Genomic DNA, 23,299 nt, shown 5'->3' with positions numbered 1-23,299 from the left:
AAACCTCTGTCTCTTTACCCATCTTCATCCCAGGAGAACAGGACAAACCCCCACCCCGCCCCGCCCCGCCCCGCCCCCTCCACCTCCCAGTCGGCTCCAGATTTATTTTCTGAGTTGAAGTAAAAGCTCCTCCCCAGCTGATCATTCATTTCTTCTTTAAGAAGTCTTTCTTTCCCCGCCCAGCACCTATCTAGGGTTGGGGCTGGAAAAACAGTGAAGCAACAACCGGCCCCGAAAGCCAGTACAAAAAGATTCACTAAATTCTCCGGCCCAATAACAAAACCCGCCACGGAGACGCCCCCAAGTATTCTGTGGGCAAGCCCAGGAAATGCTCAACACCGGAAGTCACGTGGCGCCGCTCTCCTTGAATTCCTCAAGTCGGCAGTTGACTATTCAGCCTTGCAGGCGCCTCTGGCGGGCTCTGCTGTGATCCAGCCTTTCGGTGTTCGACTCGCCCGTGCTGCTGCCGCCGCCGAAGGAGGGGCAAAGCTCAAGATGGCGGACAAAACGCCAGGCGGCTCTCAGAAGGCTAGTTCAAAGGTAATTTCTTAGAGGACTTCTTAAGTCAATGGCTCTATCACTGTTGTCTGGGGACTATAGACGCTTCTGGCCAGCGGGAGGAGATTGGGGTCGGGGTCCGTGTTCTGGTCGCGACGGTAGGCCGGGGCGCAGACGGACCGTGGTGCGCAGGTTGAGAGGCCTGGTGTCTTCCCTTAGTCCCAGCCTGGATTCGGCTCGAGACTGGGGGGCCCAGGGCGGGTGGCGTGAGTATTTTGGCCCGAGCTTAGCACTGGAGTGAAATCAGGGATTTAGATCGAGGTCTTAAATCCCGGAAAACGCGCCGGGGTATTTCAGTTTGTTGCGCTCCTCAGGCCGCCGGGCAGAGCCTAGGAGAGGCGGGAATCGCTTCCCTGAGCTTAAGTGTCTGCCTCCTTTTCCTTTGGTTTTGGATCTCACACGCTTCCGGCCTCCCCCCGTTTCCCTCACGTCCTCCGGGGGATAAATAATCTTTAGGGACATCAGTTGTGAGGGGAGGACCAATAGTGAAGGGACGCGGGGTGGGAAGTGCAGTTCCCCTTTGCGGCGATGCATCGCCAAGGTTAACGCTACGCTCTACACGTGGTTTTACCTCACGTAAGAGGAAGTATATTTGGAGGGCTCTTTTCCCAGGACTCCGGATCTTCCGCATCTTCTGGAAAGAGAACTTCCATAGATTCGGAAGCCACCTAAGATTACTAAATTGCTTTTGAGTTTACAGGGAACCGTGTGCATGTATTGTGGAAACTACTGAGCTGTGGAAGCAGTTTAGCGTTAGTTAGGTTGTGATTAGCATCAAGTTCTAAGTTGCCATCTTGGACGGGTCCTTTAATCGACTTTTTGCTTTGAATTTCTCATCTCCAACATGATATTAAAAGTAATAGGTCCTGCCTGAAGTGGTTGTTAAACGCTTTTTGATGCTGATCCGAGAAGTTGTGTAATCCTTAAAGGTTCTAAGGTCTGTTACATCTTACAGAGTGTGTATGATTGTTAGTAGGTTTTTAGGAAGTTAGGTTTACGGTAGACGGAGCATGTCTGGTATGTAGTTTGTCCTAGGAAACGCAACCTGTTATATACTTGCTTCCTCAGTTTCTGTTAAATTGTAATCTTTATGCCGTTTGGTGAATGGTGTTTATAATTAGTTCGTTACCGGTAGCGGATTTTTCCAGAAATCCTTCAGTTGTGTAGAAACTATGGTAGAGGGCTAGTTTTGGCTACTTTACATGCGAGGTTTATTTCTTGTTTGTTTCTTCCTTCCCCAGTACCTTCTCCCTTGGTGAGGAGGGGAATAGTTGAGTACATGATTTCCCACTTCCTCAGCCGACTCTGACAAAACCAGCCCAGGCCTCCTTACTGTTAGGGAACTGTTAGGAGAGCTGTTTGCGTGCTGAGTCGCCTCAGACTCTCTGCGATCCTATGGACCGTAGCCCGCCAGGCTCCTCTGTCCGTGGGATTCTCCAGGAAATAATACTGGAGTGGGTTGCCATTTTCTCCTCCAGGGGATCTTACCAACCCAGGGATCGAACCCGCCTCCCTTGTGTCTCCTTCATTGCAGGTGGGTTCTTTACCACTAGCGCCACCTGGGCAGGAAAGCTAGTGTATTCATAAAATTCACGGCATAAGCTTCATTATTTTTGTTTACTTTGTTTTAAAATATTACTTTGTTTCAAAGTAATATTTTAAGTATCTTCTATTTGAGGTTTTGGATATATTGAAAACATTTTAATGTGTATGTTCAGGCTTCCTTCTCTAATAGTACTTCTCATGTTGTGTGTGGCTATTCCCTATAAGTAAATTGTTAGATCTTCCAGTAATAAAACTTTTCAGTTTATATTGCTTAAAAAAATTTTTTTTTTTAATGTGGACCATGTTAAAAGTCTTTATTGAATTGTTTACAATATTGTTTTTATTTTATATTTTGGTTTTTTGACTGCCAGGCATGTGGGATCTTAACTCCCTGACCAGGGATGGAACCCTCACCCCCTGCATTGTTGGAAGTGAAGTCTTAACCACTGGACTGCCAGGGAAGTCCCCTGTATTGCTTTAGATTATCATCAGTTGGTGCTGTTAAGAAGTTTTCTACCGATGTCATTAAAATATCTCAGGACTTGACGTGATTTGCTCCATTAATATGGAGGGTGCATGTTGTAGTGAGAGATTATACATTTTGCTAACAAGATAATTGGATTCAAATCCTGACTTGATAATAAATCATTTGTGCTATCAAGGCAAATTGCTTAACTTTTTCAGCCTTAAATTTCCTTGTTTGTAATATGAATGTAATCTCATTTCTACAGGATGGATGTAAGAATTAAATAAGTGAATATCTATAACGTACATTAAAAAACTTAGTTCCTTTCCTCTCCCCTTTTGTTCTTAGAGGAAACAAAACGTACTTTTCAAAATGTCAGGATAAATTCTAAACCTGAGATTTAGAATCTGTCATCAGTTATCATGACAGCTCAGATTGTTGCTTTTTATTTCTAATCCAAGTCCAGAATTTATTGGAGAGAATATAAGATGATTTTGGTTTAATGCTGCAGTATTTGGGATTTCTAGTCTTTGATCTCTGGTTTGATTTCCCTTCCTCTGGGGAGTGCAGATGAGTGACCTGTTCTACCATACAGATGGAGTGAACAGATTTTTCAGTTTCATGTTCATTCTTTGGTCATAAATTCCTGTTGATATGTGCTTGTCAATCATATTTCTAGACTATGAGAAAAACGCTAATTTGAAAATACACAAGAGGATGTAATGTACAGCATGGCGACTGTAGTTAACAGTGTGTGCGAGCTCTCAGTTCTGTCTCACTCTTTTGAGGCTCCATGGACTGTAGCCTACCAGGCTCCTCTGTCTATGGGATTCTTCAGGCAAGAATACTGCAGGGGGTTGCCATGCCCTCCTCCAGGGGATCTTCCCCACCCAGGGATTGAATGAACCCTGATCTTTTGCATCTCCTGTATTGGCAGGCAGATTCTTACCACCGAACCACCAGGGAAGCCCATAGTTAACAGTTTTAAGTATTGCATAGTTAAAAGCTGCTGAGAGAGTAGATCTTAAAAGTTCTCATCACAGGAAGAAAAAAAAAAACTTTTAACTGTGTTTGATAATGGCTATTAACTAGACTTACTGTGGTGATCTTTTTGCAGTGTATACAAATACTCGGGCTTCCCTGGTGGCTCAATGGTAAAGAATCCACCTGCCAATGCAGGAGACTTGGGTTCAATCCCTGGGTCAGGAAGATCCCCTGGAGGAGGAAATGGCAACCCACTCCGGTATTCTTGCCTGGAAAATCTCATGGACAGAGGAGGTCAAAAAGTCAGACATGACTTATGGCAACTAAACAACAACATACAAATAATGAATCATATTGTATACCTGAAACTAATGCAGTGTTGTACGTCAGTTATACATCAGTAAAATACATTTTAAAAATATAATGTATGACAGGAATTTTTGCTATTGACAATGGCAAAATTATTTGACCTGTCTTAAATACAAAATAAAGAGATTAAATTAGATATTCTCTATAGTTTCTTTTGGACTTCCCAGGTGGTGCTGGTGGTGAAGAATCCTCCTGCCAATGCAGGAGACACAAGAGATGCAGGTTTGAACCCTGGGTTGAAAAGATCCCCTGGAGGAGGAAATGGCAGTCCACTCCAGTATTCTTGCCTGGAGAATCTCATACTGAGGAGCCTGCATCCATGGGGTCACACAGTTGGCCGTTATTGAGCAACTGAGCAGGAGCAGCGCAGTTTCTTTTAGCTTTAAAAATTACATTACGGGTGTATGCTGCTGCTGCTGCTGCTGCTGCTGCGTTGCTTCAGTTGTGTGATCCCATAGACAGCAGCCCACCAGCCTCCCCCGTCCCTGGGATTCTCCAGGCAAGAACACTGGAGTGGGTTGCCATTTCCTTCTCCAGTGCATGAAAGGGAAAAGTGAACGTGAAGTCGCTCAGTCGTGTCTGACTCTTAGTGACCCCATGGACTGCAGCCTACCAGGCTCCTCCGTCCATGGGATTTTCCAGGCAAGAGTACTGAAGTCGGGTGCCATTGCCTTCTCCATAAGGGTGTATGGTCAAATGATTTAACCTTTGTGTGTAGTTGTCCTAATGAAGAAACCCCATGTCCTTTGTTTTCTGTGGAATTTTGCTGTACTTAACATTTTAAAGCCTGGCAAAGGTTTTAGGAATTAGCTAAGAATTTCCTGTGCATTTATTCCTGTATCACCAGACTAAAATAATGCTTTGGGGGAGAGGAGTCTTGGTGCCATGTTGTAGCTTTGATTTTGGGAGGAGAGGCAAAGCGTCTATAATTGTTTGCTTAGAAAAATATTAAGCATATTTCCTTAGAATTTAGTTTATAAAAATTAGTTCATAAAAATTTTGATTTTAAGAGTTGTTTGCTCAGCACAATGAGGATATGAAGAGAATGTGGTATCCTTGTTCCCTCTGCATCTGCTGTGCTGGTAATACTGCAAGTATAGTGGAATTGTGTGCCCTATGACTTTACTCTGACAGTGCATTATTTTTTTCCCATATTGTCAAAACTTGGGTTAGAGAGGTAAATGAGCAAAGTATAAAATGCTGTTGGCTTCCTTGGATGCTCAGTTCTAAATTGGTGTGGGAACTATCAGTATTTTGATGGACTGCTGATTAGTGAAAATATTTCTTTGACTTGCATGAAATAATGTATGATGAGGATCCATTCATAGCTTGTGATCCTTAGGTATGTGTTATTGCCTGTGTACTTTTTTTTTGGTGGTACCTAAAGATATGTAGCAACATTCCCTGGTAGCTCAGAGGTTAAAGCGTCTGCCTGCAATGCGGGAGACCTGGGTTCAATCCCTGGGTTGGGAAGATCCCCTGGAGAAGGAAATGGCAATCCACTCCAGTATTCTTGCCTGGAGAATCCCATGGACGGAGGAGCTTGGTGGGCTACAGTCCACGGGGTCACAAAGAGTCGGACACGACTGAGCGACTTCACTTTCACAAAGATATGTAAGAAGTAAATATGACCAAAAACTTCAAACATGTACACAAACCTTGAGAAATTAGCCTCTGTTGTTTGCCAGTTTTAAACTGAGTCTTCATTGTGATATGATTGAAACTGTAAGATATACACCTTATCTTAAAATATAAGGTGATCAGTTTTCTATGTGGAAGGCTGTTTTGAGGTGGAGAGAGGAATTAGGAGCTTTTGTTTTCTTGATTAGTGCCTTTTAGAAATTTGAGTATTTGTAGCATTGGTTCTTGACTATGACTACTGATACGTGTTTTTAAAATATCTGTCTTATTGGATTGAATTGATTTTTTTTATTCCTGAAGCTTTGTTTTTACTGCAAAACAAATCGACAAAAACATTCATTTGCCATGCAAGTTGAAGACTTCTGCCTCTCTGTTCCTTTTTTACAAAGAGCATCATTTTTGGAGAAACAAGCAAAAAAGTTTCTATAGGATATTAAACTCAAAAATACTAATATTGCAAATAATTTGCATCTTATACTAAGTAGCTTTAACAGCTTATTGCATATCAGCCACCTGCTGGATATTTTGCGGAAATTTTTTTTTTTTTTAAAGGAAGATGCATTTGCCAATAGCACTTGAGGCTGTTTGGTATTGTTAGATGTCTCTTCCTTGAGCAGTCAGTGTTTTTTCACTAGATTTTCCCTTGTTTTAGATTAAATGCAGATCATTCAAAATGTACTTAAAATGTTTTGTGTATTTTGGATGTAATTTTAAGGATAGTTTCAGGCTGTTATTTAACATTATTAAATAGTGCTTGTCTCAGTGAGTTTATGAAGTTTTTTTGAGAGGTGGACTTTGGTTTGTCTTGGAGAGTGGTATTCAGTTAGGCAGTTGCTCCTTGTTGGTGAGTGGGCAGCTTAGTATATATTGATAGTATGGAATATCATTTTGTTGGGTAGGTACTTGTTCCAGCCAGCTGAATCAGCAAGTGTATTGAGACTGTGTCACTTGCCAGATCTTGTGTTTAACTCTGAGGAATAAAATGTTGAATAAGATGACAGTTCAGTTTTGGGGAGCATGCTGTCTAGTGGAAGAAGAGAGTCAACGTATAATAGTTCAAGGCAGAGCTATCCGAAGCATCTAAAAGTTAGAGAAAGAAATGACAGCTGAATGGAGGGTGTTTTTATGACAGCTGAATGGAGGGGTTGAGGGAGGCTTCAGGAATGGAGGCATTTGATTGAGTCTTTAGAACAATGGGCAGACTTTTGAAGGGTAGACACAGGTATCAAAAGAGATGGGTGAAGTAAAGAAAATAAAAATCACTTGGAAATGGATTGCTAAATGGTCTGTTTTAGCCAATTTATAAGGCTCTGGAATAGGAAGTAAAAGTTTCTGAGATGAAAAGGTTAGTTTGAGCTAAATTGTGGAGGCTTTGAAACCTATGGAATAAGAGAGTCATGGAAAATTCAAGACAAGAAAGACCTTTAGGAAAACTATACTGGAGACAATTTAAGAAGAATTTGGGAGTGAGGAGAATAGTTTGAAGATTTTTGCAGTGCTGTTGATAAATATTAAAGATTGCTCCAAAAATCTCATCTCAGATACTCTCTGGGAAGCTTTGCTGACATTGTCTCCATTCCCGCTGAGATTTGCTTGTCCTCTGTGCTCTTGTAGAGTAGCCACACTGTTTTACTTGTCTTTTTTATTAGCTCCTAAGGGCAAGAGCTATGTCTTATTTTACTTTATATCTCTAATGCATGACACAGTACCAGTAAGTGGTTGCCAGTAAATGGGTTGAATATAGGGAAGATCTGAAGTATAGTAGTATCTTTAGAAAAAAGGGTCCCAGAGAAGAGTTTTAGTAGAGGTGGGATAAACAGAACGTGACTCAGTTGATTATGGGGGGTGAGGAAGGAGTCGAGGACAACCCTGGTATAATCCTGCTGGCTAACACTCATTGAGCACTTTTATGGGCCTAGTGCTGTTCTTAGTGCTTCACCCGTCTTTGTCCTTCAACACCACAGTCAGCTTTATAGATGAAAGAACTGAGGTTACAAAGCTGCTGGTAAGTGCTAAAACAGGAAGTCTGATTCCAGAATCTGCTCTTAACATGTTACTACTTCCAGATTATGAATGAGAATTAGCATTCAGTGACAGAAATCAGGTCAACAAGAGAAGCTAGTTTGGGAGGAATTTTATACATACTAGATTTGAGGAACTTGGAGACATTCAGGTGAAGATGTCCAGGAAATTGTTTAAGAACAGATTGGAACCCAGGAGAAGCACCAAGGTTGAAAATAAGAAATTGGGGTTCATTTTTGTACAATAGAAGTGTTGATGTGCTTCCTTTGGGAGTGATTGTTCAGCTTTCAGAGATGTGAGTTGATGCTCTAGAGGGTATGAGGAGGAAGGAGACAAATGGGATAGGAGAACTGATCAGGCAGAGTGGAAATACTGGAGCAGTGTTGGTGTGGGTAGCTTGGTAATTTGAAAAACTCAGATATGGGGGTTTTTCAATTGAAGTAAAGGTAGGAGCAATCAGAAAAAAGTTTTACTTTGAAGTTTAGTTGGCTTCATCTCTCTCCTCAGCAGCCGTCAGAATTATTAAAAAAAAATTTTTTTTTTTGCTGTCCTTCCCCACATTTGTATTACATATTTGCTTTCTTTGTCTTGAGATAAATTTTTCTTGTGTCTGCTTCTTTATTGCCTCAAATCTCCCTTATTTTCCCCCTTTGTTTCTTGCTTTTGGGTCTTTTCACTTGGATGAGGAATTGTGCTGTGCACTGCAGAAGCTCATTAAACATCACTAATTTGGTGTTCTTCAGGAAAGGCATAAAACCCAGACCCAAGACAAATAATATAGTACTGTTCCAGGTTAAGTAGAGGCAGAGACATGGCTTCAAAAGTAGTGTTACACTTACTGTTTACCTGCACCATTAGCTCAAGAAATTAGTTATTCCTTTAAATTTTTTATTCACTACTCTTTCATCTCTTTAACTCTTCTCAAGCCTAAAAAAGTTTTATTCTGAATGCTCTGTAGCTGCAGCTGGTTATCACTGGAGAATGTTTGGTTTGCAGTAAATATTGTCCAGTGCCATCTTGGGTTAATCAGCTGATGCATCGTCCGTCCTACGCTATGCTGTTATTTTTAAATCCTAGAAATGATGATTTGGATGTGGTGGCATAAAGAAAAAATGTTAGCACTTTCACAGCTACTCTTTCGTGTTTATTCTTTTGGGCAAACTTCAGAATTATTTTTGGCAATCCCCCTGGTCCCCTTGCAAAGACTTGTCTTTAGGATTTTGAGCTATGGAATGAAATTGCATTAAATACAAAAATAAATTTAGGTATAGCTGACTTTGTCTTAATAGTTATTTCTGTAGTTGATTCTAGGTGTTTCATGTTTTTTCTTGCTACTATGACTAGGGTGTTATTTTTGTTACCTAGTAGCTTAACAAAGAGCAACAATGTTTTTTTCTGTTCAATTCAGTCTCTTGACTGAACTTTTCTTTTTTATGAGGAGTTATTTATTCTTGGATTTTTAAGTGTCTAGGCACATTTCAAACTGTGATTCAAAGTATGTTTCCCAGGGTTAAATTTAAATATAAAAAAAATTTCTCCCATATATCTTGACTTTTAGGAAAGGTTAGCAGGGAGAAGGAAGTGAAATAGGAGAGACAAAATAAAAGTTGGGGACAGAAAAAAGGTGGGTAGAAAGAGTGGAGATGGGAAGTGGCTCAGTGCTTGCTTGTCCTGGGCTGGTTGTGCCTCAGTCCAGTACAGTGGAGGAATAAATTAACTCAGTATGAAAATCTGATCAGCTGTTCAGAGCCATATGTTTCTACAAGATATGTGTGTAAAAAAGTATTGTGTGGATCCTTAGGAATCTTGTTTGCTCTTTTCTGCATCATACAAATCTTCAGTTTTCTCTTAAAAATGTGCCTTGTTTTTGAAATCTAGTATTCAGGTGAGATAATTGTGATCTCAAGTTTCTTGATTTCACTTTTAATACTTAAATATATGCAAAGTAAGTAAAATCTCACTACACAATACCTTGAAAAATAAAAATGACTCAGTGACAGTTAAATTCTGGGCCTCCAAGTAAAAATTTCAGAAAGATATCTCATATTAGTTATAGTTTGGCTTTTTCATCCTTAGATGCATAGTGAAAAATCAAATTTGTTATATACTATATGTAATCTGAAATTATATATCAACTTAAAAGATGAAATTTTAACAGTTGGCCTTACTAAAAAGCACCATTATTTGAAGACTGAATTTGACTTGGCCCATTTATTTTGGATCACAATTTTTTTTCCTGTAAGTCAGATTGCCTTTGTTTGATTTTATGAGTTGAGAAGAAATTGCTATTAATTTGGAAAGATTAAGTCTTTATAACATGAAAAATACTTATTTTGACAGCATGATACTTTTTCTCATTATTTAAAGGTTGATTTTTATTTTTAATACTTACAGACCAGATCATCAGATGTTCATTCATCTGGATCTTCAGATGCCCATGTAAGTATGAGGCAGTTTTTGTCTTTTTTCCTTAAAATTTACTTTCTTATTGTGTAGATCCCTACTTGATATTTCCCTTATAATTTTACTTGATAAATAAATATGATTGCATTGTATGTGCCTATTTTCTTTTAACCTTTTTTGCTAGATATTTTGAGTTCTTTTTTCTGTTCTATTATTCACATAAGTTGGCCCCTAAACCATGTTAGAAACGAAATACATATATTTCCTTTTTTTATTGTGCTTGTAAAATTTTGTGCATATATACGTGTGTGTGTTTATACATCTCTTAAACAAGTTTTGCATTTATACACAGTTCTTTTCACACTGCACAGTACACCTTTTGGAAATCCCTGCATGTCAACGGCTATAACTCTAATCTCATCTTTCTAATGACATCTTAACGTTCCATGCAGGAGGTATATTATTATTTATTAAGCTCGTTTCTTTGTTGGTGGGCCAAGATGTTTTGTTTAAAGCTTTTTGACTTTTTTGAATAATGCAATAAACATTACTTTACATGTGTTATATAGCAGTGCTATAGAAGTGTGGTCTTCAATGCTATAAAAGTGTGGTCCCTGAGAATTTTTCAGAGAGTCTGAGTTCAGAATTCTTTTGTAATAATACTAAGACATCATTTGCCTTCACTGTGTTGACATTTGCACTAATGGTATAAAAGCAGTTGACAGGTCAACTGTTGGCACCTCAGCACAAATCAAGGCAGCGTCACCAAAATGTGCGAGTAGTTGTCATATTCTTCTCCACTAGGCACAGTAAAAACAAGCTAGTTTCACTTAAGAACTTTCTTGATTAGACAGTAAAAATGATTAATATTAAATATTGTCCGTCTCTATGGGTTCTGAGTGATGAAATGGGAGGCACTTCTACCTGCCAAAATGTGGTATTTGTCTTAAGGAGAAGTGCTTGTGGGATTAAGTTGTGAAATAAAACTGGTTCCTTTCCTCATTGAGTGCTATTTTTACCTAAAGGTACAACTGATTGACAAGCTGGTTAATCAGACTTGGGTGTTTGGCATACATTTTCTTTAAAGTGAAAGAAAGGTACCTGTTCCTTTGAAGAAGACAACAATCTGTTTAATGATAATAAAATTTGAACTTTCAAGTCCAAATTAGAATTATTGAAAACTTTCTGTATTTAAGAACTTTTCTGATGAAATCAGTGGTAGTATTAAGGGATGAGATTAAGGGGCAGTAGTGATATATTTTGATAGTATATAATGAAGTTTGTCAGTATTGGAATGTTTGGGTTGTTTCTAGTTTCATATGACTTGTATGATTCTTAAGAACTTATTTTCCTTTTCTTTAAGATGGATGCATCTGGACCCTCAGATAGTGATATGCCAAGTCGGACTCGACCTAAGAGCCCAAGAAAACATAATTATAGGAATGAGAGTGCCCGTGAAAATGTTTCTGATTCTCCTCATCAGAATCTCTCAAGGGTAAGTATTGATAAAGACTAGAAAGGATAATTAATGATTTGGATGTGTCCTTAATTGAATTTGGTAGTTAAAGTGTCTTTGTTTTGTATTTGTTTCATTTTGTACTATTTGAAAATAGCATTCATTATTCGGTTTGGGTTAACAGTAAATAAACTCATCTAAGGGAATTTTTTTAAGTCAAATGTAAGATAATGTTTCATTTAAAAATTTTATTTAAAAAAACCAAGGAGTGTTTGGATGTAAAAAGGCTAATTGGTTTATTGTTCGCCCCTTAGGCCAAACCTTTGCTGAACCAAGTGCCAGAGGCCAGTCACTGGAAATATACAAATGTTTAAAATACTTTTCCCTAATTGGCAACGGCATGTGGCACGCAGGATCTTAGTTCCCTGGTCAGGGATCAAACCTCCGCCCCCTGCAGTGGAAGCACAGTATTCTAACCACTGGACCTCCAGGGAATTCCCAAAACACACTTGTTCTCAGGGAGCTTATATGTAATCTCACCCTGGGAAGCAAACAGGAGCAGGTGCTATTCACTCTGCTGGTCAGTGCAGGGCCCAGGGCCACCCAGGCACCCAGAGGAGTGTCTCTACTGCATGTATCTGCAAAATACTCTTGTATTCTTTTAGTCTTCTTTAAATTTCACATAATGTTTTCTTGTCATGGTTAAATTTGGAAAATATAATAAAGCAGTTATTACCAGCCAGTGTTGACATTGATAACACTTTATTTTTCTTGGTTAGTATTTGTAAGCATAAATATATATTTATTTCATTGAGGTCTATTTTATAGGAACACATTTTAAAAGACTCTCAGGTCTAATTTTTTTTAATTCTAGGAAGAATTCTATAAGCAAACTTTTTAATGAATCATTATATTTTTTGAGTAAATATTCCATGATTTCCTTAACCATTTCTCTCTTAGGTGTCTAAATTTAGCTCCTAAGATATAAATAAAATTGAGGACAAAAATTTTGTTGTGGAAAAATTTGTTTTTCATTGAATTTATGTGTAATTTTACCATTTGTTTAAACCAAAGAAGTTGAAACCAAAGGTGCTGAATGATGGCCAAACATTTTCCTTTCTATTTTGGAAAAAAATTCACTTTGAAATCTGTTCATAAAATCAGTAGTGACTTTTGAGTTATGAACCGCTTTTAACTTTTCAGAGGGATTTAAATGTCATTTTAAGGTATTAATGCAGTATATCCTTTCCATTCTGTCTCTCACCAAAAGCAAGCCTGTTTAATAACTGGGGGACTGATAGTCTTATAAGTCAGTCTCATTTTGGTAGGTGAGAGAGGAATATTCAGATTTCAATTGCAGGTTAATATTTAGGCTGTATTTAATAAACATTCCTCTCTTTTAAAATTTTATGAATCAAAAGAAAACTTTATGAATCAAAATTAACATTCAAATGAATGACAGAACAATTAAGAGTCTACAGTTTATTCACACCATATTTCAGAAGGAAATTGCTTCTAATTTAACATAAATGAAGACTTCATTAAAATACTGTTTCTCATTCAAAATTAATTGGTAACTGCATAGTATGTGGTATTTTCCCAGCAATGAAAATGAAATTGTGTTCATAAATATCAGTTTTGTTGATGAAGAATAGAGTAATTTGCTGAATTATAAAAGGAAGTGATGTGATTTTTGCACCTGAATTGGGAGTTCTAGATGGTAATGATTCCTGCTATTCAACCATGGAAATATATGTTCTTCCTCCCTATTTGAATGTCTGTTTTCTATCACTGCTTCTTTTGCCCAGAAACATATATATTTTCCCTCCTCAAGTGCTTTTATTCTTTTTACCAACAAGTAGGTTGAATGTGTTATAAGCCTTAGTGTCTCTTTGTGTTTTATTTTTATTTAAAAATGACTTTTGTATGTTATCAACTCAATTAACTTGTTAATAACCTCAAGGTTATAGATAACATTGAGAATGTGTATGTAAAGGTGTGTGCTTTTTACCTTTTCACAGCCTCTTCTAGAAAACAAACTTAAAGCATTCAGTATTGGAAAAATGAGTACAGCTAAGCGAACTTTGAGTAAGAAGGAGCAAGAAGAATTAAAGAAGAAGGTAATGCTTAGAATGTATTTTTAGTTATCTCTGTCAGTTAAATGTACCTAAGGAGGCTTTAAGTGTATGGACAGTAGAGAAATGTTTTTCAAAAATTCTTGATTTCCAGGGTATTCTCAGCTCCTACCCCAAGTTAAGTCTATAACACAAGATGTATTCAGTGAAGGTCCAGCTTTATGCCTTCCCCCTTCATTATTTCCTCTCTTCTGTGTGACAGTTTTGATTATTTTCTGGTCTATTCTTCTTGTGTAAGCAAGTGTGTATAAATGTATGTTGTGCCTGGTTTTTTTTAGATGAACAGTGTTTTACTTTATATAGTACCCTTTCCTTCACTCTGCTTTTTTCTCAACATTGTATCTCGGAGATTACTGCAAGTATATTGAAGCGTTGCTTGTTCTTTATTGAAGCTATATAGATATGTGATAGTTACTTACTAAAATCCTACATTCGCTGCAATCCCTATTGAGGGAATTAATGTTTTGGTCTTTTGTTGTTTCCAGTAGTGCAGTCAGGGATAGTGTTTTGCATTTGGGTTTACTCCTAGTATACTTTTAGGATATATTCCTGTAAGTGAGATTACTGCATTGAATGGTAAATGTATAATTATAGTTATGCTGCTGCTGCTAAGTCGCTTCAGTCGTGTCCAACTCTGTGCGACCCCAGAGACGGCAGCCCACCAGGCTCCCCTGTCCCTGGGATTCTCCAGGCAAGAACACTGGAGTGGGTTGCCATTTCCTTCTCCAATGCATGAAAGTGAAAAGTGAAAGTGAAGTCGCTCAGTCGTGTCCGACTCCTAGTGACCCCATGGACTGCAGCCTACCAGGCTCCTCCGTCCATGGGATTCTCCAGGCAAGAGTACTGGAGTGGGGTGCCATTGCCTTCTCCATAGTTAAGCTAGATGGTGTTAAATTGCTCTCTATATGGGCGAGTCCATTTTGTGTCCCTATAAACAAGTTTGAGAGGTTGTTTCCCCATAGCTTTGCCAACAGGATATTTTTGAAGGAGTTTTGCCAATCTAGTAAGCGAAAAATGGAATCTCAGGGTAGTTTTAAATTTGCATTTCTCTTATAAGTAAGGTTGAACAACTTTTCTTGTGTTTATTTTTGTGAACTGCCTGCTTATATCTAAACCAGTATTTCTCTTAGAAGGATATCTGTATTTAGAAATTCTTGTTTAAGTATATTGTAACACTTGGGTGTGACACAAGGTACAGACAGGGCTTTTTCCTCAGTTTGTGGATTGCCTTTTTATTTTGATTCTGGTGTTTTTTTTCCATGCAGAAACAAGTCATGGGCAGATTTACTATCAGTCTTCTGATTTCTGGTTTTTCAGTTTTGTTTTTTTATTCCAAACTTATAAAGGAATTTCCTCATTTTTTTTCTCATACCTACATTTTAAAAAATTAAATCTTATTCATTTGCAATTTCTCCTAGTGTATGATGTGAAGAATTGGTTCATTTTTATTATTTCTTTTAAATAGCTATCAAGTTGTTGAATACTGAATTTCCACATGGGCTTCCCTGGTTCCTCAGTGGTAAAGAATCCATCTGCCATGCCTGAGATGCGGGTTCAGTCCCTGGGTCGGGAAGATCCCCTAGAGAAGGAAATGGCAACCCACTCCAGTGTTCTTAGCCTGGGAAATTGCATGGACAGAGGAGGGCTCTGGTGGGCTATAGTCTATGTGGTCACAGGAGTTGGACATGACTTAGTGACTAAACAACAACAACACAAAATTTTCACATACTGTTGGATTTATTTCTATATTTTCTGTTCTGCTCTATTTGACCTTCAAGTCACATGTTTTAGGGACATTTAGAATAGTTAAATTGTCAGGGTTCTACTGAAGGTTTTTTCTTTAATGCAAACTCTCTGGAGATATTTAATGCAAACTGTTTGAAGCTTTTTCAGACTTATAATTATTTATGTCTTTGGTGGTTTATGACAGAAATGTTTATATTTACTGAATTAAATTGTTGTGCCTTAAAATTGTCATAAACATTAATAGAATAATATAGTCTGTGTAGTCGTCATATAGTTGCACCCTTGAGTTGTCTCTAAACAAATTTATTTAGTGGATCCTTTTTTTTTGTTCCACAGATTATTGGTAGAGGAGCAAAGTCCTTCTTAATTTCAGTGTTAATTAGTATCTACTAAGGATTAGGTATTATTGCCTAATAGGAGTGCTTAATAACTGCTTTCCCCATTGGAGGGAGAGATTCTGTTTACATTATTCCTTGATGAGTTTCACCCTGTGTACAATAATGTTTATATCAAGTGATATTAATATTTTCATGTGTATTTAGGAGGATGAAAAGGCAGCTGCTGAGATTTATGAGGAATTTCTTGCTGCTTTTGAAGGAAGTGATGGTAATAAAGTGAAAACGTTTGTGCGCGGAGGTGTTGTTAATGCAGCAAAAGGTTAGTGTGAATGTTACAGTCCTTGAGCAAACCTAAAAAGTCTTGGTTGAATGACTAGGTAATGATGAAAAAAGTCTGGTTGCTTTTCAGTTTCATTTTCCTTTCTATCAGCGCCCTCTGGTGGTGCTACTTATTAGCAAAATAAATAGCCAAATAAGGATTAATGAGAAACTGGAGCCAGGGAAGTTTTTAAAATATATAGTACCTTTCAAGTTTCAAGAGGGCAGAAAACTTTGTAAACACCTGAAAAAATGTATTTTATAGTTCTACTTTATAGTCCGAGGAGTGGAATTTCTGGTCATTTGGTAACTATTTGTTTAACCTTTTGAGAAACTACCTGTACCATTTTACAGATTTTATACTTTTACTATGAAATGATTAAACTAGTATTTTTGAGAATAAGGTAATAGTATTTGAATTATCATATTTAGTCACAGGTCATCTGTCTTAGTACTAAAAAACATTTACTAATTTTTGTTTATTTTCAATAAAAATAGTGGGTGAAGAAAATCCATGTAATGTGAAATTAGTTTTGAAACTTAGTATTTTAAATTTCAGAAGAACATGAAACAGATGAAAAAAGAGGTAAAATCTATAAGCCATCTTCAAGATTTGCAGATCAAAAAAATCCCCCAAATCAGTCATCCAACGAAAGACCACCATCTCTTCTTGTGATAGAAACCAAAAAACCTGTAAGTCATACTTAAGTAAGTGACCATTTAGGTTCAGGGATGGCACTGCCAATAATATTTTCTGTACTTCCACTGTAAGCAGGACTTTGGTTTCTTGTTTTTAATTCTTTTGGGAGTATATACTGAGTTTTGATGCTTAATCTTCTATATGAGATAACAAATTGGGACACACAGATGACACTCGGTACGTTCACTGAGCAGTTAACCTTCGCGGTTACTCATAGTATGTTGCAAGTTAAAAGTTAACTATATTTTAGGTATAAATGTGAAATAATGGGATAGTCTTTTTAAGCAATCCTGAACTGGGTATTTAAATACATCAGCATGCGTGATATCAATTATTTGGAAGACTTTGTACTCCAACAATGTGTCTGTTGCTTGGGACATGTTTGGTAATGTTCCAAGTAATCTGATAATTACTATCAGAACTAGTGACATTTTCCTTTATATATTCTTAGGGTTAGAAAATCTTTTGTATTTTGAGAGTGAAATTTTTCTTGGAGGATGGTAGGTAGATGTGGGTCTTATCATTTGGAGCCAGATTTGATGAGAAAATGTGGTTATACTGAACAGTAAAACTGGTTTTTCCTATCTGACTGTGAAAGCAATTAAAAAACAGTTTTATTTAATTCACATATCATAAAATTGACCCTTTGGAAGTATAAAGTGTTTTTTAAAGTATATTGACAGTTGTACAACAATCACTAATCTCTAATTTCAAAACATTTTTATTATCCCTAAGGGAAACTTTACACTTTTAGTCATCCCCAGCCTTTGGTAACCGCCATTAGTACATTTACTGATTTCAACTCTTTATGGTTCAATCATATTCCATTTTATGGATAATGCTATGTATTGTTTATCCATCTTGACAGACATTTGGGTTGTTTCCACTTTTTGGCTATTATGAGTATACTTCTGAAAACATTCGTGTATAGTCTTCTGTGGACATATATGTTTTTTCTCTTAATATATATTCCTAGTGAAATTGTATCACCACTTGCTGAAATTTATTTTAGTCATTTTAGTCGATGTGAAGTTGTACCTAATTACAGTTTGATTTGCACTTGTCTAGTGATGTTGAGTATCTTTTTATTTCTTATCCATTTGTAGTCTTCTTTAGAGAAATGTCTTTTCAGATCCTTGGCACATTTTTAATTGAGTTGTCTTTTTATTGTTCCTTGGTGGTTCAGACGGTAAGTGTCTGTCTACAATGTGAGAGACCTGGGTTCGATCCCTGGGTTGGGAAGATTCCCTGGAGAAGGAAATGGCAACCCACTCCATTACTTCTTGCCTTGAAAATCCCATGGACGGAGGAGCTTGGTGCAGGCTCCAGTCCATGGGGTCGCAGAGAGTCGGGCACGACTGAGTGACTTCACTTTCACTTTCTTTATTGTTGAGTTCTAAGAGATTTTTACAGTTTTTGGAATCAGGTCTCTTACCAACTATGTTGTTTTCTTCCTTTGGGTTTATTTTGTCCTTTTCTGATTGTGTCCTTTGAAGAACAAAATTTTATAATTTTGATGATGTTCAATATATCAGTTGTTTTCTTTTGTTTCTCTTGGTGTCATATCTAAGAAACTGTTGCCTAGTTCAGGCTCATGATGATTCACTATGTTTTCCTAAGAGTTTTATAGTTTTGGTTGTTATATTGAGGTCTGTGAACCATTTAATTTTTGTATATGGAATGAGGTAAAGGTCCAATTTCATTCTTTTTTGTGTTTGGATATTCAGTTTACCTACCTCCTTTTTGTTAAAAAGACTATTCTTCCTCATTGAATCAAGGATCCCAAAATAAGATAATAAGGATTTTAAATAAGGATCTTTTAAAATAAGGATCCCAAAAGCATTTTTGGAAGCAGTTTTAAGAGAGAAATTCCAGCAGTGTTGCTGTTTGTTTCAGTAGTTAATTTCCTCCAAGGTGATTGTTTTGAGAGTGCATATTTCTGGTAGTTGTTCATGGCAGTTATTTACATGACATTTCAGTTACTTTATGGTTATTAGTTTTTCCTCCAGTGCTCCTCTGGCAGTATTCTGGCCTAACAATCATAGACTTTATTTAAGGGGAGGATAAAGTTGGTGTCTCCTTTACTTTAAGACTTCTGCTTGTTGTTTTAATAATTTGTTGAATTCTTAGTTTTAGAGAACAGGAAGGACAGACAGTTCAGTGGTAACAGAAGCATTCTTTCTTTTTAATTTAAATAATTAGATCATAATTGGCACAAAAATAAAAGTATATTTAAAGTGATCTGATTGTCGAACCATTAGTTTTGTTTGACCTTGTTTTGTTTGAAGTATAACTTATCATATCCTTCATAGCCACTGAAGAAAGGGGAGAAAGAAAAGAAAAAAAGCAATTTGGAACTCTTCAAAGAAGAATTGAAACAGTAAGTTTTATAGTGTTGAGAATGGCTCTCATAGGTATTTTGAGCTGATTCTTACAGATGCAGGTGCGAAGAATGTAGTCTGCCAGTTTGTTTTTTACTAACTGGCTTACATAAAGCTGTTTTAGATATTTTGTGGGGTATACTTGACAGTAAATTAGCATTTTGTGCAGCATCTAGATTGCTTGCATTATATGGATTCAATTAAGTTGAATTTAACTAATGTCCGGAGTCCTGTTTGCAGTGGAAACAATATAGTCAGTGAGATAGGGGTGAGGAGTGGTCTATCTTAGCCAAGAAAGAACAAATTTAAGTGTTTTTCATGTTGAATTTCCTTTTCATCTTACAAGTGGGCTTTGTATTCTTTTGCTTATACGACACATGAGAAATCTGCTCATGATTTGTAGCTGAGGGGCGCTTCTAGTCTCGGTTGTCAGTGTGTCACACAAATACTTGAAGTTATTTGAAGGTGACATCTGGATAAGTTCTGGATTATCAAATGTGAACAAATTTTGGCTCATTATTAGTGATGATATATATTTTCAACAGAATTCAAGAAGAGCGTGACGAGAGACATAAAACAAAAGGCAGGTTAAGTCGATTTGAACCTCCACAGTCAGATTCTGATGGTCAGCGTCGTTCTAGTAAGTGACATTTATTTTAATGTTTATATTTGTGATGAACTATTCTAAAAACTAAGAATTGTTCTCTTTTTCTTCTTTTAAAGTGGACGCGCCTTCAAGAAGAAATCGATCATCTGGTGGTAATACAGTTTCTTGCTTTTTTAATTCGTAGAAATTGTCCAAACTTTGTATTTTGCAGGTTATAATTTTTTTCCTCTTTGTCATAGTTCTTGATGATTATGCACCTGGCTCACATGATGTAGGCGATCCAAGCACTACTAATTTATACCTTGGAAACATTAACCCACAGGTAATACTAGGAAAGTAAGATGAATATTGGCTCATATATTGTATGCTCTTGTTGGAAAACTGCTTTGTCAATCAACATTAAAAAAAGATGAAGTCAAGAATGTGAAATAAGCAGATTTGGTAGAACTAGGTAGGAACTGAAATTATCTTGGGAAATTGAGCCTTACTGATGTGGGCCAAATTTTCTTGTTATAATTCTTGAGGACTTGTCTCCTCTTTTTATAGCTGGACTGACTCTGATTTTGAAATGTTTTCCTAAGTGCTGATTTTATTTATCAAATCAGGATATGACCAGTGATGGACAGTATTCTTTTTAGACTGTCTCCTTCTTATGGATTTCCTTTTTTCATTTTTTGTCTCCATAATAGCAAAATAATATTTCTGCCGCCTTTTATATTTTAATTCTTTCCCTTGCTATGTTCTTAACTGAATCTGGTGGTGGTTGTGCATAGTATCTTTAATACATGTTTTGGACCTCATTGCATATTTACCATTTTCCGTTCTGTCTTTTCTTGATTACACTGGTAGCTGGGTGCTGGAAAAGAAAAAAGTAACCGGGTCTTTTATTACTTTCATTGCCAACAAATATTTGCTCCTTGATTTAAGTATGATTATCATTGCTGCCTGAAAAATGTTGGTAAATGCTGAACAAATCATTGTTGTAAAACAAATCATTGCTGTAGCTTATTTTAGATGCAGACTCTCAAAAGGAGGAAGAGTGAAGGTAAAGGTGTGTTTTTGATTTCTCCAGCCTCTCAGTGTCTTTACCTGGCCACTTACGTAAAACAATGTTTTTGGTATGAAAAGATTTGTGAATGCCAATGAAGGCAGAATTTTTCCCTTGCAGAGGTCCTAGTACTTGGATGGAAAATTGTAGCATTGATAGATTTCTTCTTATCTTGCAAAATTACTTTGCTTTCCATTGTATAGAATTATTTTCTCTTTGCATACTAAAAATATCTTACGCCTTTTAATAGATGAATGAAGAAATGTTGTGCCAAGAATTTGGAAGATTTGGACCATTAGCCAGTGTGAAAATTATGTGGCCTAGAACTGATGAAGAAAGGGCAAGAGAGAGAAATTGTGGCTTTGTGGCCTTTATGAACAGAAGAGATGCTGAAAGAGCTTTAAAAAATTTAAATGGTAAGGAAGTCCATCATAGAATTTAGACATTGTTTTGGATTTGAAAAGTATCAAAACTCTAGGGGGAAAATGAACCAGAAGTGTGAAGGTTAAATGTGGAAATTAATTCATATCACTAGAGATTTTTTGAGAGTTACCAATGTGACTTTTCTTTTCTTTCTTTTAGGAAAGATGATTATGTCTTTTGAAATGAAGTTAGGTTGGGGTAAAGCTGTGCCTATTCCTCCACATCCAATATACATTCCGCCTTCCATGATGGAACATACGCTTCCCCCACCTCCATCAGGACTGCCTTTTAATGCGCAGCCTAGAGAGCGGTTAAAAAACCCCAATGCTCCCATGTTACCACCACCTAAAAACAAGGAGGATTTTGAGAAGGTAATTTTAAAAATGTACATAGGGCCGCATCTAATTTGTAAATACTAAATCTGTGGTAGTATTTCTTTTCAACAATTTTATAGAAAATGTGTGTGTAATTCTGTTTGGCAACTGTTAAAGAAAAAGAAATAACTTAGATGTGTTCCCTGCCTTAGCCCATGGAAACCCTGTACTGGGATAATAGATCATATTTTTATTTGTGGCCACCATTCCTTTTTTGACCTCTTATTAAGTTTTTTTTGTTGTTGTTTTGTTTTCTTTGTCCTCTGTTGTATCCAGGTTTGCTTAAGTGTAGTATCTAAATTTATTTTGAGAAAGTGATACTTTGTATTGGTTAAGTGCCTTTTCAATTAGAAAGACTCTAGGAGTTAAATAGTTAAATTGTTTGGATGGCAGCTAGCTAATAACTTCTCAAGATCTGAGGTATTAGAATATTTGAGAGCATATGTGGTTTTTAAAAAGTTTACTCTATTAAAAGCAAAGGGTGAGTATTTTCTTTTTATTAAACAAAACCAACTTAATTTCAAATTATAAGAATTTGTTGGTTCTATTATGAATTAATTACACTTAAAAATGACAGGGCTGGTTTTAAAGGCTTGGGAACAAAGTAGCAAACTGTATGGCTAGAGGCAAACAGTTAATTATTTCACAAATTAAAATCTTTATCTGATAATTCTCAGTGTAGTACCTATTTCAGTGCATTGATGTGCATTCTGGCAGGAATGTTCTGATTCTTTGCATTTGGTGAACGTTTATTGTTCACTGAACACATCCATTTGCATTTATGTAATTGCTTAGTGTATAATTACTTCAGATGCAGTGATTGCCTGCAAAACTTGTGATTAGTTGTGTAGTATTTTCAATGCATATGTATATTTTTGCTTGTTACTTGTTAACAATACTCACATATTCTATGTTTATTATCTGATGTGACTTCATATACAGACTCTGTCGCAAGCCATAGTCAAAGTGGTTATCCCAACAGAAAGGTACATGTTTTTCTTTATTATTACTGATCTAAATATAGACAATATCCCCTTCTGAATTTAAAAAAAAAATAGTGTTGAGGAAAAGGTAGTATCTTGACTGAGCAATGGTTCCTTCCCAGTACTTTTTGGGGGGATATGTGAAGCTTAATCAACTTTAGTACACTTTGCAATTTTATGTCATTATCTTTTTTTGTTTTTATTGTTACCAATGTAGGAAATTTTATAGCTTTAGCAGATAGAATGTGTTTAATAGATTTAATCTGGAGTTGCTGGTCTACTAATACTGGACTACTGTGATGGGAAAATAGGTGTTTTAAATATATCTTAAATTTTAGGTAATGTTACATTTTGACCTGATCTGTTGTTTTTTCTTGGTTCTGAATTGTCTGTGTTTAATGTACAACCTTAGTTTGAGTTTTCTTTACTGAAAGCGTAGCTTTATTTTTTTCCTAAATGATTTTAAGAAGGAATTTCTTTTGTTTTTATGAACACTGGACATAACTAGAATTTTTTTTTTTAATAACAAAAGTTTTTGGAATTCTTTTATTTTCCTTTCTTCCTTTTTTTCTTTTTCAACATAATGTTAAAGCAGAAGAATTCATGCTCTAGGTATGCTCTTGCTCAGTCAAGCTAAGCCTTTTCCCAAACACAGGAACACAACACTGGTTGAATAATAAATGAACACAAAAGAATACCAAATTCTCTTTGACATTGGCCTTGGTGAGCAACACCAGCTGAACTGTCTGCGGCAGCGGGGGACCAGGAAAACATCATGGGATGGATTGGGAAAGTATACAGT

The 23,299-nt window shown here is 36.7% G+C and overlaps 1 protein-coding gene across 4 annotated transcripts in view; it reads left to right on the top strand.

Annotated features, from left to right (window-relative positions):
- The first annotated feature begins 303 nt into the window (after positions 1-303).
- Positions 304-23,299, top strand: part of LOC102397726 (U2 snRNP associated SURP domain containing) — a 50,805-nt gene continuing 27,809 nt past the window's right edge. Inside the window, exons 1-13 of one of the 4 annotated variants that reach the window (XM_025290485.3) lie at positions 304-540; positions 9,980-10,024; positions 11,352-11,483; positions 13,466-13,564; positions 15,868-15,982; positions 16,541-16,674; positions 18,994-19,061; positions 19,608-19,702; positions 19,786-19,821; positions 19,909-19,991; positions 20,968-21,133; positions 21,300-21,511; positions 22,457-22,500. In XM_025290485.3, the coding sequence (XP_025146270.1) occupies positions 496-540; positions 9,980-10,024; positions 11,352-11,483; positions 13,466-13,564; positions 15,868-15,982; positions 16,541-16,674; positions 18,994-19,061; positions 19,608-19,702; positions 19,786-19,821; positions 19,909-19,991; positions 20,968-21,133; positions 21,300-21,511; positions 22,457-22,500 (1,274 nt within the window). In that variant the 5' untranslated portion in view covers positions 304-495. Of the gene's footprint in view, positions 541-9,979; positions 10,025-11,351; positions 11,484-13,465; positions 13,565-15,867; positions 15,983-16,540; positions 16,675-18,993; positions 19,062-19,607; positions 19,703-19,785; positions 19,822-19,908; positions 19,992-20,967; positions 21,134-21,299; positions 21,512-22,456; positions 22,501-23,299 lie in introns of those variants that run through there. The other 3 variants (XM_025290479.3, XM_025290473.3, XM_025290493.3) reach the window with 3 other exon arrangements.

The sequence above is a fragment of the Bubalus bubalis genome, chromosome 1 (assembly GCF_019923935.1).
Source record: "Bubalus bubalis isolate 160015118507 breed Murrah chromosome 1, NDDB_SH_1, whole genome shotgun sequence".
Lineage (NCBI taxonomy): Eukaryota > Metazoa > Chordata > Mammalia > Artiodactyla > Bovidae > Bubalus > Bubalus bubalis.
This window is presented reverse-complemented; position numbering and strand designations above follow the sequence as displayed.